Genomic DNA, 16269 nt, shown 5'->3' with positions numbered 1-16269 from the left:
TGTCCTTCTAAATTTTGGTTAATGGCCTTGTATAGCAATTCAGAGTTAAAACAGTCAACACTTCTACCATTAATTCTTTAACTCCTTTTTATCTAGAAATATTGTCAGCTCAGAAGCTGTACAAGTGCGATGTGTGTGACTACACAAGTTCAACATATGTTGGTGTAAGAAACCACAGAAGAATCCACAACTCCGATAGACCGTACAGGTTTGTGCAACTTGCAAAATACATCGAGCCAGCTTTTCATTGATGCAACACAAGATGTATTCATCTCATTGTGCCTGGGTTGATTGTTTAGTAGAGCTATCCAACCAGCTATATTCTCCTGCTCTTTGCCTATAACCTTAACTTTTCTCTTTGAGTATTAATGTGATTCCCATGAAGAGTTCATATTGAACTTCCTCTGCACTTTAGCACGGTACATTCCAAGTCACCTTAGCTTGCCCTCTAAGAAGGTTTCCTCTTGTTACATTTGTTTTCCCAATCACTTCAATCTCTCCTTTTGGCTACTAGCCTTTCCACCCCTGAAAATAGTTTTTTATTTACTCAATCAAAATCATTCATTTTCAAAATGAATTTCAGTTACCTTGTACTCTTCTCTGATCCAAAGATGTGCATAACTGGTACCGATCAAGTAAGTCTGCAAAAGCCATATCTTTCTATGCTTCTGTATTTTTGAATGGGAAAAGGTCTGTTTTAAAATCTGAAAATTGTGGAGGGGATTGCTGCATTGGTAGCTTGTTTTTAAGTGCTGTTTAAACCATTATTTGTTCACCCAGTGGGACAATTTGAAGACAAACTGACAGTAAGGAGTTGTGTACAAAATTAGGTTCAGCTAATCGGTCTGTGGGATGAAGGCCAGTTGATGACCAAGTACTTCTATCCGCCAACAACTATGTGATTGACTCCCAGTTCTTCTGGTATACAGTATGTCAATAATCTAGATCTTGGTATATAAGGGACAGAAGACCCTGAAATTAGAAAGTATTATAAACTCTGAGGAGGGCAGTGTGGAGCTTAAAAGGACATTAACAAGTTGGTGCAGTGGACACATAGGTATTTGATGAAGTTCAATACAGAGAAGTGTGAGGTGATGCACTTTGTCTTTCAATGTTCTTTCTACCAATGTAAAAATGGGGATACGATTCTAAAAGAACAGGAGGGCTTTGGTAAACATGTGGACAAATCAATGAAAGTGTCAGGATAGTTGGAAAGAGCAGTTCATAAAGCATACAGTGGTCTTGGCTTTATTAATAGAGGTAAGAAGGTGGTGTAGGACTTGTGTAAAACATGTTAGACCTCACCTGCAGTATTGTGTGTAGTTCTGGGTGCACTGGAGAGAGGGCAGAAGCGATTTACAAGAATAGCTCCAGGAATGAGAAACTTCAGTTATTGAAGAGGTTGGGCCACTTCTCCTTGAAGAGAAGAAGGCTGAGAGGAACATTTTCAAAATCATGACCAGGCTGCATAAAGTAGATAGAGAGAAGCTGTTCCCACTTGTAAAAGGAATGAAACAGAGAGAGCATAGATTTAAAGTGATGCAAAAGAAGGTGATCTGAGAAAAAAAAACTTCATCTCACATTCAGTTGGTTAGCATATGGAATGCACTGTCGCAGAATTGTGGTGGAGCCAGGTTCGATTGAGGCATTCAAGAGGGCATCTGATGATTATTTGGAGAGAAGTAGTGTGTAAGGGTGTGGGGATAAAGCTAGAGATTGACAAGAGGTTCATTTAATGAGCATGGTGCACTGAATGGCCTCCTATGCTATAACACATCTGTGATTCTATGAGGTAGCTGAACAGCTTTTGGGCATGAACGATATGGCTAGAAGCTGTTGGATGACTGGAGGAGAGAGTGATGTGCTTTCCTCTGCAGCAAAAATACCTAAAGCCTGTTTATTGTCCTACATCAGTTGCATTAAGATGTTGTTTTTAACAATGCATCAGAGATGTATTGTAAACCATTCGTTCTGTGCCTCCTGTGAACAAATGAAAGTATCTGGAGAAGAGAGATCAAGGAGCAAGCCAAAGGGATCATCTCAGTGAGCCCTGCAGAGAGGGTCCATTGTAGTGCCTTTCCAGTTTTTTTGCTATCCAAGTCTCCTTTTTTTTATCCAGAGTCTTTCTGTGTGTGTGTAAAAAGAGTTTTATAACGGGGTTAGAGTTTTAACTAATAAAGAGATATATCAACTGTTCATATATGTCTACCTTTAGTTAAAAACTGTTTCTAATAAATAGTAATTCTTGTAAGTGCAGAAACCTAATCCCCTTTGGGAGAACATCACTGCAAACTTCTGTATAGTCTGAAAAACAATCCTCTTCTTTTTGTCCTTAAATCAATCCTATAATCAATCTACCAGTTCTTTTTATGCCATAGGCTTCAGTTTTGCTAACATTTTGCCGACTGATACACTGATTTTGTTAATGCAAATTAGCTAACACAATGCAAAAGTCATATTCTGAATTACAAACATACCACAAGTTGTTCATCAGTTAGAATTGCTCGGCTGCTGGCGCATTGAAATTTGACATACTTTGTGTAAAAATATAAATTGGGAAGTCGCACTGCTATACTAGGAGAACTGTATATAATCATTTATTAAGACTAACTCTTTATAAAAGCATTAAAAATAAGTTAGTATATGTGGCTGATAAATATGTTTTAATACAAGATATTTTCCTTCTCTTGTACTCTTCTTTCCCACCATCCACTAGTGGGCTTTTGCTAAAATTGATAGCTGAGCAAAAACATCTAGGATTAGGTGAGTTGTTGCAGAGAGCTATCACTGATATGATACACTGAATGGCCTCCTTTATGCTGCAGCTATTCTGTGACCCATCGTAACATAGTATTGTACACTGTCAAGCATTGTGTAATTTGTAATGAACAAGCTTAGGAAAAATCAGGAGGAGTTATTTGGATTTTATTGTTTGTCTTTCTAATTGTAGTTCTTGTATTTCCATTTGCAGCACAGTCTTATGATTTTAAGTTCTTGCACCACAGATAATTATCGCAATGAATTGTCAGCTAATTGTATGAAATGCAATTTGTTGGATCTGTATCAAGTATTTTATAGTGAAGTTGTATAGGTTTGCAGTATACTATGTGAAGCACTCCATGAGTCCATCTTCCTTTTCCCATGATGGTCCCTGCAATTTTCATGTTTTTAAGCTAAATTAAGTCTAGCAGTCTACTGCTACAATATAAACTAAGATGTGTGACATGAGAGGGGGCCGAGGAAAGTAGTTTCTCTGTTCAAAGTCTTTAATAAGAAGCCCTCTCATTGACTAAAGTTAATTTAGTGCCTGCAATTTGATTATTCAAACAAATTATTGCAACAAAGAAGTTATTGTTGCAGAAAACAACACTCAGCAATTCCCTCGTAGTGTATTGAGAAAAACCTATTATAAAAAGAATTCTGAGGTAAGAATCCAAAGATTGGGGAGAAGATTGCCTTTATTTGTATGAAGTTGCGAAGTGTTTTCATACACCTGGTTACAACTGCACAGGAAAGCAAGAAAACCACTTGTGACAGAAATTTCCCACGGTTGAAATGTTAATTTAACTGCTCTCACCACAGATGCTATCTGGTAAGCTTAGCCTTTATGTTTCGAATTTCCAACTCCAGCAATTGTTTTGCTTTTTGTTTATATTGCTTAATTCATTTCCACTCCTTCTCAGAATAGCTATCTGAAAGTCTACTCTTTGTACTCCTGAATTTCTAAAGAACAATTATTCCAGTAACTTTGTTAAATGTTGTTTCTTTCCTTAGTAAAAGAAATAATATTGCATTCCCTTAATCCTGGCACCTTACTGATATTTTCAAAATTAAATGTCATTCCAATACTTTGTTACAGAAATAATCTGTATTGCAGCCATAATGGAAGTGACAAGGAGCTTTAGTAAAGCTTCTTTAGCTTATAACATTAATATAAGTCAGTACCATATTATAGTTAAGCAGGTACTTAAAGACACATACAATCATTTCTTCTATAGTGCGATAGTTGTGGTCCTGTACAACCTCATGTTGCACGAGAAGTGCACAGTACACATAACACTTAGTGTTGGTATAGGATCACACTATAGCCAACGCATGTTTTAAAAGTTTGCACATTAAATACAGCGTCCCCTATTTGTCATTCAAGTTATAGCAAATTTACATGACTAAACACATTATAGCAGAATGACCTGTACTCATATTCAACCATGATCGATTTACAGATGCAGTAGCTGTGACTTTGCAACAACAAACCTGAACAGCTTAAAGTGTCATATGAAACGCCACCCACAGGAGCATCAGGTTGTTCAGTTGCTGGAACAGTATAAGTAAGTGTTGTGAAAATCTAATTTATAATTTATACTTTTTCAAGAACATAACCTTAAGCTTTAGGAATTAAATTTGAACTGTAGCAAAGAGGAGCATCTGGTTGAGAAATTGGTAAAAGCAGCTCTGATGTAAATGAAAATTAAATGAAATTTATTACCCTTAAATGATAGCCTGTGTTTGTCCTGCAAGATGAGTGGAAATGGTGAAAAACTGGAGCAGTGAATTATCCTTCTCAAAGCTTGTAGTGAAGCTAGGGAATCTGCAGAGGAGGCAATTAAATCTAGTAGTGATCTAAATTGTCCATATGGGTTGCAGAACCAAAGATTTGTGTCACAGATAAAATAATTTGTGATTTTCTTCAAATCATCCAAAACAACACATTGTTTGCTGTTGATATAGTTATTTAGAATGGAAGTTTAGACAGAATTTCTTTTGTCGAATCTGCCTGGTTATTTGCTAACAGAACCAGGCAATTCAGTTTGGGTATAATGTAGAGAAAACCAGCCAGAAGATTTGTTCTACCTTGCAGGTAGTGGCAGAGATCTACAATGATCCTTTCAGAACCATGTGCTAGAAAGTAAGCAGCTTGAATAGTTAGTTAGTTTGGAGCGAGCTGTACTGAAACTGTTGGAATGGACTGGGGATCAAAGTATGTATGCCCAAAGTCACAGTAAAGAACTGAAGAGTCCATAACCACAACCTATTCATACAAAATTGGAGGATTACTGAGCCAACTGCTGATGGACAAATCCTAGTGATTTGAGTCTTGATGAATAGCAGGAATTTAAGGGAATGCAAGTTTTGGAAGGTCATGTGCACCTTTATAAATAGCGAGTTTTGAGAAGGGGTGGCACGGTGGCTCAGTGGTTAGCACTGCTGCCTCACTGCACCAGGGTTCCAGGATCGATTTCAGCCTCGGGCAACTGTCTGTGTAGAGTTTGCACGTTCTCTCCGTGTCTGCATGGGTTTTTTCCGGGTGCTCCGGTTTCCTCCCACAATCCAAAGATGTGAAGGTCAGGTGAATTGGCCATGCTAAATTGTCCATAGTGTTAGGTGCACTAGTCAGAGGAAAATGGGTCTGGATGGGTTACTTTCGGAGGGTCAGTGTGGACTGGTTGGGCAGAAGGGCCTGTTTCCACACTAGGCAATCTAATCTAATCTAAGATTTGTAACTCGGGTTGAGGTTTTGGATGTAGGTTTGCTCGCTGAGCTGGAAGGTCCATTTCCAGGCGTTTCATTACTCTACTAGGTAACATCTTCAGTGGGCCTCAGGTGAAGCAATGCAGAAAATTCCTGCTTTCTATTTATATGTTTGGGTTTCTTTGGGTTGATGTTATTTCCTGTGGTGATGTTATTTCCTGTGGTGAAGTCACTTCCTGTTCCTTTTCTCAGGGGGTAGTAGATGGGGTCTAGCTTAATGTGTTTGTTGGTAGAGTTCCGGTTGGAATGCCATGCTTCTAGGAATTCTCGTGCGTGTCTTTGTTTAGCTTGTCCTAGGATGGATGTGTTGTCCCAGTCGAAGTGGTGTCCTTCCTCATCCGTATGTGAAGCTATTAGTGAGAGAGGGTCATGTCTTTTTGTGGCTAGTTGGTGTTCATGTATCCTGGTGTCCAGTTTTCTGCCTGTTTGTTACAGTCCTTACACGGTATTTTGTAAATGACATTAGTTTTGCTTGTTGTCTGTATAGGGTCTTTCAAGTTCATTAGCTGCTGTTTTACTGTATTGGTGGGTTTCTGGGCTACCATGATGCCAAGGGGTCTGAGTAGTGTGGCAGTCATTTCCGAGATGCCTTTGATATAGGGGTGAGTGGATGGGTTTCTAGATGCATTTTGTCTGCTTGTTTGGGTTTGTTGCTGAGAAATCGGCGGACTGTGTTCATTGGGTACCCGTTCTTTTTGAATACATGGTACAAGTGACTTTCCTCTGCTCTGCGTAGTTCCCCCATGCTGCAGTGTGTGTATTGGCTCGTCGAAATAATGTTCTGATGCAGCTTCGTTTGTGGGTGTTGAGACGATACTTCTGTAGTTCAATATTTGGTCTGTATGTGTTGTGTTTTTCTGTAGACGCTGGTTTGAAGTTCTTCATTGGCTGTTCACTCTACTGTGACATCTAGGAATGGTAGTTGTTGTTGGTTTCCTCCTCTTCAGTGAATTTTATGCCAGTACGGGTATTATTGATGGTCTTGAAGGTTTCCTCTAATTTGTTTCGTTTAGTGATGACAAAGGTGTCATCCACATAGCAGACCCAGAGTTTGGGTTGAATGGTTGGCAGAGCTGTTTGCTCAAGTCTCTGCATTACTGCCTCTGCTAAGAACCCTGATATCGGAGATCCCATGGATGTTCCGTTTGTCTGTCTGTAGGTTTTGTTGTTGAAAGTGAAGTGGGTGGTAAGGCATAGGTCTGCTAGCTTGATATTCTCCTTGTTGATGAAGTTAGTGGTGTTTGGTGTATGCGTCTTCAGGTCTTCTAATAGTGTAGTCAGTGTTTCCTTGGCCAGGTTAATGTTGATTGAAGTAAACAAGGGTGTTACATCAAAGGAGACCATTATTTCATCCTCTTCTATCTTAGTATCTTTGGTCTTCAGGAATTCAACAAGGAGAATATCATCAAGCTAGTGAACGTATGCCTTACCACCCACTTCACTTTCAACAACAAAACCTACAGACAGACAAACGGAACACCCATGGGATCTCCAATATCAGGATTCTTAGCAGAGGCAGTAATGCAGAGACTTGAGCAAACAGCTCTGCCAACCATCCAATCCAAACTCTGGGTCCACTATGCAGATGACACCTTTGTCATCACCAACTAGCCACAAAAAGACATGACTCTCTCTCACCTAATATCCTCAAATACAGATGAGGAAGGACACCACTTTGACTGGGACAACACATCCATCCTAGGACAAGCTAAACAAAAACACGCACAAGAATTCCTAGAAGCATGGCATTCCAACTGGAACTCTATCAACAAACACATCGAGTTAGACTCCATCTACTACCCCCTGAGGAAAGGAACAGAAAGTGACTTCACCACAGGAAATAACATCACCAACCCAAAGAAACCCAAACATATAAATAGAAAGCAGGAATTTTCTGCATTGCTTCACCTGAGGCCCACTGAAGATGTTACCTAGTAGAGTAATGAAACGTCTGGAAATGATCCTTCCAGCTCAGCGAGCAAACCTACATCCAAAACCTTTATAAACCTTTCTAAGCTATGACCTTAAATGCTATTTACTTTCTTTGGTGATTCTTGATATACAATGAAGTTTTATTTTATTAAAGAATAAGGAATCTTGGTGAAAAATTCTGTCAGTTAATTGTTGATTTTGCTCAACAATTGTTGTTAATTGCTCATATTTGTTTAAGTCTTTCTGGTAACCTGACATGGTCATAATATAAGTACATTCTAAAGTAGTTCAGTAATTGTTGGTGAATAAATACTTGTTTTATTCTAAGAAATTGTATTTAAATATGAAGTTCACTAAACCACAGGCTAGTTTGAAGATAAGTCAGTACGTGGTTTGCTCTCACCTGTGACCCAGTAGGTAGCCTAGCTCCCATAACATAGATTATTCCATTTTGAGTTTCAAGGAGCTGCCCTACTGGAGAATTTAAGGAAGTGAAGAAGTGGTTGAAATAATCAAATCCAAGTAATTGTTACTTTGTTAATTTTTGTCTTGATCGGTTTGGATATCATCAGATCCCAGCCAAATCAACAGTTGATTATTTTTCCACATTTAAGGATGATGTCCATTCGTGATGCTAATCTAGTAATACTTGCCATAGCCTTGACAGTCTCTAGCAATGCATCTGATTCAGCAAACATTACTGCTGGTTCAGCGATGTGTAAAATATTTTGAGGTACTTTTCTATGATCGTCCTGTTCTAGAGTTATGAGGTGGTCTCCATTTCCTCATTCGTGCTTTGTCATTTAAGTAACAAAAATTGTTGTTTTTGGGTCAGTTTCTGAGTAGGCTTTTGGTATAACATTCTCAATTCTGGATCTGGTTTTTAGATTTCTGTTGAAGAGAATGTGCTAAACATCTCAACCTAAAGAGCATTTAACATAGTACCAAATGATCTGTGCATTCCCAATACTTATCTGCTGCTTTCAGTAATTTAAATTATATTTTGAAATTTGACTGTGTATATGGAGGGATGGCTTGTACAATATATGTATTTTCATGCAAATTCTTTAACACTGACTCTGCCAAAATAGTTAGTTAGAGTCCAGATTTGGGTGTGTTGCAAGTAGACATGATATGCAGCTAATGATGGGTAGAAGAATGCATATATTTGCATGTAATTACATTAATTGCTGAAAAATCCGTTCTTCTGACTCCTAAATGCTAATGCAATTTGCTGAAATATGTTTACTAGCTTTTAAGAGATTTTTAATTACTTTCCCTTTCTGGTTGGTGAGTAGTTTAAATGTCAGAATATATTTAAATACAGTAATCAAAGATCAAATTTAAATGGATTTATCATTTCATATACCAAATTAATTATATTGTATGATTTTTTTGTTGTACTTTTGGGGTTCAGAAAAATTCTTTAAGAATGGATCTGCAAAAGTAACATTGTGAGAGGCAACTTTTGACTAGACTGGTTGAGCTTCCTGTCAAAAAGCCAACTTAGCCAGTGCCAATGGACTAATTTGAATTTCAATCAAGATTGCAGTTTTGATTTGTGACTCTCTTCATAAGACTTGTTTTTGTAACTATGAAGCCATGTCACTATATCTGGTTTATTTTATGTAATTATCTGTATGAACCTTAAACATGGATTAGTTTATGTAATTGTGTTCTGGTTTTGTTTGTTGATAGGTGTTCTCTATGTGGTTATGTGTGTAGTCATCCTCCATCTTTGAAATCCCATATGTGGAAACATGCAAGTGATCAAAATTATAATTATGAACAGGTGAATAAGGCCATAAATGAAGCCATTTCTCAAAGCAGCAGGTGAGGATACATCTATTAATAGTAGAAGGCTTTAATTTGTTAATATTTCTTTTGTGGAAATTTGATTTAACTGTGACTTGTTGAGCAGCTTCAAATTGTGATTAGACAAAGCACTGTTTAATCATTTATAATGTGAATAATTGTCCATACTAGGTCACACTGTGCTGGAAAAATAGGAATTTATATTTATGGTCTTGTAGAAGAAGAGAGGGTTGCCTTTTGCGAGGGGAGACCATAATCTGCCTTTCTTAAAGATTTGATTTTTGGTGAACATCAAGGAGAAGAAAATGCAGACTCTCTTGCTCCATGCATTCACTTTCTGTTCGCGCTCTCATGAAGGCGAGGAGGAAGTTAGGAGATCAGTAGATGTCCTCCTTTCACTCCTGGGAGAGGAAGCTTTAATCATTCGATACATGATTTTATTGTAGATTTGAAGAGTAGAGATTTTAGATAGGGCCCTCATAGAGTGGATGCAGTGCAGCTGGGAACCATTTAGCCACTTGGCCCAAGCTAGTCTGTGGAAGAGCCGTTTAGCTCATCCCACTCACCTGCCCTTGCCCCATATCCATTTTCTTTCTTCCATTCATATGCTTATCCAGTTTCTTTTCAAGTCTCAATTAAATCTACCAGCATTGCCCCTTCAGGTAGTCAATTCCAGATCATAACTGCTCAACAAGTGAAAAGTGCTTTTTAATCCTTTGTGTCCCTTTTGATTCTTTTGTCATCACTTTCATTCTGTGTCCTTCTTCTCTCAGCCTCAATTCCCCCAGTCCATCCACATACCGAAGGCTCTTGTTTCTGCAACTGTATCCATAAACATTCTCTGAAGCCTTTACATCCTCCCTAAAACCTATATCTAAATCTGAAAAATCTAGTGCAGTGCCCAGAATTGGACACAATGCTGCAGTTGATGCTGAATTATCCTTTGTAATCTCTGCCTCTAATTACTAAACAAAAAGTCAAGATTCTGCATGGCTTTATAGTACTTTCTTAGCTTGCCTTACCACCTTCAGTAATTTATGCACATTTACCCCAGGTCATCAGTTCCTGTAACCTGATTAGACTCCTTGTTTTCCCTCCAAGATGTCAAGTACAATTTTCCACCCAAAAGGGAAGATAACAGCTGGAGATCCTACTGAATTTCAAGTTAAATAATTATTTTTTGTCAACTGAACCTGGGGCTAAACACTGAAGTTGTAGTGAACCGTTCATTCCAGCAGGCAAGCACTGCAGGTGGGTTCTGTTTTCAGAGACCCAAAGGCCATCATATCAGGCCAATTCACTTCACTCAGCTTGTCACATTTTGGTTGACACAGCCAACTGATGTAGCATCTACAGAATGGCAGTATGTGATTTGTTTAATGGAAGTGGATGTCAAGGGTAAATACAAACTGGGGAGCTTAACCTTAGATCGTTTACTCTTACATTGCTGCCTGAGTCCTGAAGGGAACTGAGTTGTGAAAACAGTGGTTAAAGTAAATGTTGTAAGGATTGCTTCTGGTCTAAGAGGAGGAAACATGAGGACAAATCCAGTTTTCCACCAATTCATGAGAGGAAGAAAGCTAACTGCTCCAGCTTGTCACCCAGTGGCTAAATTCTGCCATTACATATGTCAGACTTGCATGATTACAAAAATCGTATTTCAAATGTGAAAGGACAGATGTTACCAGATGTGAATGCAATAAATATAGTACAAACAATGGTACACATTATCCTAGCCTTTATATTTCTGGGCTAAATGTCTGGGTACAGCTCCCTCTTGTCATAGAAGAGTTATAGCATGTCCAACGAGGTATTTAAAACATTTTTTTTGTTTGCGTTATATTATGGTGAAGTTATTTTGTGTAAAATAATGCGTGCATCTAACTTATATAAGGTGTCAAGACCTCCAGCGAAAACCTGCAGATGAGGATGTTGAAGAAATATCATCATCGTCACCATCACTTCATCCTCTTTCTACAAATTCTGATAAGCCTCCCTCAGCTCCAGAGGCAGTGAGCCTCATTACTGATGAAACCAAAGGCCCTGAAAAGTGCCAGAAATTGAATTCAGACTTAAATGTCTCTGATACACCAGGAAAAGCTGGAAGTCAGATTCGTACTGGCATGGAGTACTGTGTGCTGTTATTCTGTTGCTGTATCTGTGGTTTTGAATCCACCAGTAAAGAGCTATTGATGGATCATATGAAGGAACATGAGGGTGAGATCATTAACATTATCCTCAACAAGGACCACTGCTCCCAACCTGAACAGAGTGGCTCTGACTAAATCAACCTGGAGAAGCTATATTTACAAAACACATTGCCTCTTTATAGAAGGAGTCATGAGATAAATTCTTGAACAAACCGTGAATGTCAACAATTCAAAACGTTTAGTCCCTTTTTAAATGGTGTAAACGTTACTGTTGTCACCCTTTTCAGAACATATTACAAATAATATCTTGCATATAAGTAACCTAGGTGCAAGGAAGATGTTCGAGGATCATTTTGATATTTCATTTCTCCTATACTGTCCTGCACCATGTCCTAAATACTGGTGCTTTAGGTACAGATAATATTTCTGTATTTATTGAAGTTTTTTTAATATTTATGCCTGTAGTTATAAGCTGTTACATGCAGTGAAGTTATTGTATTCACAATGCACTTTGCTTATGGTGCTATTTTGTAATCATATCACTGAACAAATCTCTTGTAAAGACAACAGTACGTGAAGGGGTTGCAGAATGAAAACTTTTACCTTGTTCAGTAGTAATATGAACTTAGTCTTTGAACAAAGGTTTTGTTCAAAGTTCTGTGTCATACAGTAATTTTCTGGGGAAATGGTCTTACCAAAGTCTGCACAGGTTTTTCTCTTTTTGAGAACGATGGCAGGCTGACTTGAAACATGAGAGTTTCAGGTATGTGCTTTACAACCCACTGCAAATGGAAATGAATAAAGCCTCTTCAGACAAGCAAGTTAACATGTTGTTCATCTTCAGAAGACATCATGCTTTAATCTTGTGGGTTTTTTTTGTGTTCCATGAATACCTAATTTTACTGTAGACAGATTATCTTTGAAGTTCCATACAACTATGCTGTTGAGTTATTTCAAAGGGATCAGAAAACTGGCTTTGTTCCAAACATAGCATGCACTGACATTTTAAAACCTATTTTGTTGGAGGAATGGAGAACTGCTAACTTATTTTACCCTTTGGTTCAGATGCCCATTTAAAGTTTGCAAATGTTCACAAGGATTATGATCCTGCAGACTGAAATGTCCAGGCTTTGAGATCTACACTTAGAGTGTATACAAAATTGCTATTTTAATATGTTGTATCACAAGTGGAAGTTATTCAAATCATCTTCAATAAGATCATAATTATGGAACCATTTACTCAGAGGTTTGTCCTGAGTTTTTGGTAATAGAGATGGCCACTTATGTAAAAATAAATATTAGTAATTTGACTTGAAACGGTTATAATTATTGATTTTACTGCTTAAAATTATGATTTCACTAATTTTACAAGAAATATTGCACTGAATTATATAAGTTGAACAAGCAGTAAAAGGTACCTTGCTACAATTCAACTTGCATCTAAAATTGTCCATCTGAATTTGAAGGAAATCCATGTAAAATTTAGCAATGTATTTGAAGATATAAAGCTGAATTTACTTATAACAGACATGAGCATTGACGTGAATACAATTTGAAAAATGTAACAATGATTTTACAATTAGTTAAATATATTGGTTTAATACAGCTATTGTGACTAAATGATAGTTAAGAATTTTGAATTTACTGTTCATTTTCGAACTTCAGTTTTTAGAACTCTGAATTTCTGTTTAGTTTGGGCAATAAATTAATTTTATCAGCTATGACTTAAACATTAAAAATCTTTTTAAAATTCACATATCTACTAGGAAATATTTTGCTATTTACACCCTGTAGTGTCTTTGAGAAATACAAAGACATCCTTATCTCCATGCATGTCTTCGGCCAAAATAGTATTGGGATTGTGAAAATTGCCAGAAGAACCAGTTTGTTGTCTTCCTTCTGAAACTTACCACAAACAAGTAAGGGAGATATGTGTCTCAATTGTAACTGTCGGGGTGCTTAGTATTTGTCAACTGATAAGAGGTTTCCCAAACACTTTCACATGAATTTGGTATCTTTTTTTAAAATATAAAGATTGTGGTTTGAGTGAGGATATGTTTGCTTTTTCAAAGATAAATTTGTACTGAATATTCTGTGCATTTGATATTGCCTAGGCAAACATACTGTTAACATTCATCACTTTCTTTTTTACTTAGAAAAAAAATGCAACGGTTATTGTGTTGAAATTTGCCCTTAGTTTTACAATTCTTCATAAGCCATCATGGTAAAACTAACCGATTTGTAGTTACTGGGTTCATCCTTTCTTTGATATTCTAAAACCTAGCAGTGGTTGGAAGAATATTGTGAAGCTGTAATGGACTTGGAGTTATTTGAAAGACAATGGGGAGCAATAACGATAACATCCAAACTGCTGATATGAGAATTTGTAATGCCTTGTTCACATTGCATACAAAGTGAATGAATCTGAAAAGTTTCTAGTTTTTCCCAATTGTACTGATTATTTATGTAGTGTATGCATAATTATTTAGGCTACTTGCAAACCAAGAAAGAACTGATTTGGTTTCAGTTCACAACATGGATGAAACTAAGATTTTTTAGAAACTGAATCCATTGTGCTTGTTCACACAGTTTTTACATAAGGCAACGTCCTATTGATGTTAATGATTGAGATTCCAACTTAATAAATGTAGAGTAGGTGACATACTGTAGAATGTCTGTGCTTACATAGGTAAAATTTCACAATCTTCCATAAATTCTCTTACTGATTAGAGAAATTAAAGCCGTAGTAAGCCAACATTATTCACCTACTTTACATTTACAGGTTGTGGACATTCTAAGAGATCAGAAGGAAAATGTTAGAGATAAAAAAAAATTGCTTCAACAGCTGTTTGAATAAAGTTCCAAGTATTTAAAAGTAAATTATGGTTCCAAGGTTTAGGAGCTGAAGGAGTAAGAAGATCTGTATTTAAAGTTTTTTGTTCCTCTTTAAGCTGGATTCAGCTGTACAAGTACTTCCACTGTGAACCTGAATTAACGCAAGGTTGACTGAAATTTTAAGTACTCTGCATTGTGGGTAGCTTGCAGTTTGCTTGCTATCATGCTTTACACCAGTTTATTTTGGGTGATCGTGCCACAGGCAAGGCTAAGGAAAACTTACTGTTGTGAGACATTAATGCATTTAATTTTAAAGGTTTAGTCTGCAGTTTTTAGAACCTCTTACAAAATGTATTTTTTATTTCTGTTATTGTTTCTCTTATCACATTATGTTTTTGTTTTGTATTTCTACGCTCATAACTGTATTTCCAAAACTTATGAAAGATATTAAATGAAAGTTTCATAAGATGGCTACTGGTACCATATGTGGACATTTTGAGAGCACTTAGTTAAAATAATATATAATTGTTAAACATCCATGATTCTACAAGGAAAGTTTAAAATTTGATACCTGAAATGGATACAGAAACTTATAAGTAGATGTAACATACATGCCATTTGATATTAAAGAATTATTTTGAATACATGTACTTACCCTCCCAATGTCATCAATTACACTAAAACATTTTGTTAGCCAAAGCATTTTAGAAAACTGACAAGTATCTTTTAACAATAGGACTGTATGAGTGTGCGCGTGTAGGAATGTGTATCCAAGTTTGATCTGCACGTTAAGCTGCATGCCTTAATGCCAAAAGCTCTTTGGATCTCTTACTGTAGAACTGATCAAGTTTTTCTGTGTTAATAAAACCAGACCTGTAGTACTTCTGTAATTATTGTACTACTTAATGTTGTGTAACATTAATTTATTTTACTTGTAATGTTTGTCATCTATTATGTTTACTCAATGTACCATTTGTAATTTGGTAATAAACCTTTGTCTTAAAAAAATGAACAGGATATATTCTATTTAGTTTGTGTTTTTCATCCATAATGTTGTCTCCAAATATAGTTCTGTTTTCCAGTTAAGAAAGAGCTAAGTGCTGCTTATTGAGGTCTGTGTTGTGACCATAGGATTACTTAGCATGGAAAGAAGCCAGTTAGCCCAACTGGACATGTCATCATTTATTCTCCTTTACCAGTGGTCCCAATTCAACATACCACCTCTGTTCTCATATCTCTTTGTTTCTCTTTCCTTTAACTGCTTAGTTTAATTCTGTCCATCAACTTTGACCTGGTTGTTGAATTTGGCTGCAACTGTTCAAAAGCTTTGTTACCTATTATAGTTAAAATTAAACTATTTATAATTTGTGTAGCTGGCTTTGCACACAGCTTGAAGAGTGCGAGATTGATAAACCTATTGGTAAAATGCAATTGTAAGTGGGGCAAAAAGAATTCCATTCTACTTTGGTCAAAACACATGTACCCACATTGAAAATTCCTGCATAGAAACCAAATTTGAATCTAAATGTCATTTCTGTTGCAATATTGGACCTAGATTTAATAATTTTTGCCCTACACTAAAAGCTGGTTTTAAGAAGCAATTTATTTTTGAATGCTATTCCTAACTGTAAAATGTTTTCATGTATCCAGTGAGAATGACATGTCTGATTTGTTTCATTTGTGTCCTAAGCCTTTTTTCAAAAGTTTTATATGTCATCTGACCCTGTGTGTCCTGCTGTTTCACAGCTCCACAGGATGTCCTAATGTTATAAACCGAAATTGGAAGCACTTGGCAAGTACTAAATTCTAGTGACATCAGCTAACTTGACAGAAGTGCTTATTCCTGAGTTTTGAAACTTGGCAGAAACTTAATGCAATATTCAAATCATGTTAAAAATAAGACGGTATTTGTAAGCATACATTTGTGTTGTACAAAATAATGCACTAAAATTTTGAAACACAAATTATAGGAATACTTGAGCTGATTTTAGAGAATCTAAGTGCTGCT

General features: G+C 36.7%; 1 protein-coding gene across 2 annotated transcripts in view; it reads left to right on the top strand.

Annotated features, from left to right (window-relative positions):
• Positions 1-15272, top strand: part of znf507 (zinc finger protein 507) — a 60042-nt gene extending 44770 nt beyond the window's left edge. For both annotated transcript variants that reach the window (XM_072596166.1, XM_072596165.1), the window contains exons 4-7: positions 97-208; positions 4224-4328; positions 9160-9294; positions 11171-15272. In XM_072596166.1, the coding sequence (XP_072452267.1) occupies positions 97-208; positions 4224-4328; positions 9160-9294; positions 11171-11561 (743 nt within the window). In that variant the 3' untranslated portion in view covers positions 11562-15272. The remainder of the gene's footprint in view (positions 1-96; positions 209-4223; positions 4329-9159; positions 9295-11170) is intronic.
• Positions 15273-16269: the final 997 nt, after the last annotated feature.

Source organism: Chiloscyllium punctatum, chromosome 26, assembly GCF_047496795.1.
Source record: "Chiloscyllium punctatum isolate Juve2018m chromosome 26, sChiPun1.3, whole genome shotgun sequence".
Lineage (NCBI taxonomy): Eukaryota > Metazoa > Chordata > Chondrichthyes > Orectolobiformes > Hemiscylliidae > Chiloscyllium > Chiloscyllium punctatum.
The sequence above is the reverse complement of the archived record's forward strand: the minus strand, read 5'-3'. Positions and strand labels throughout refer to the sequence as shown.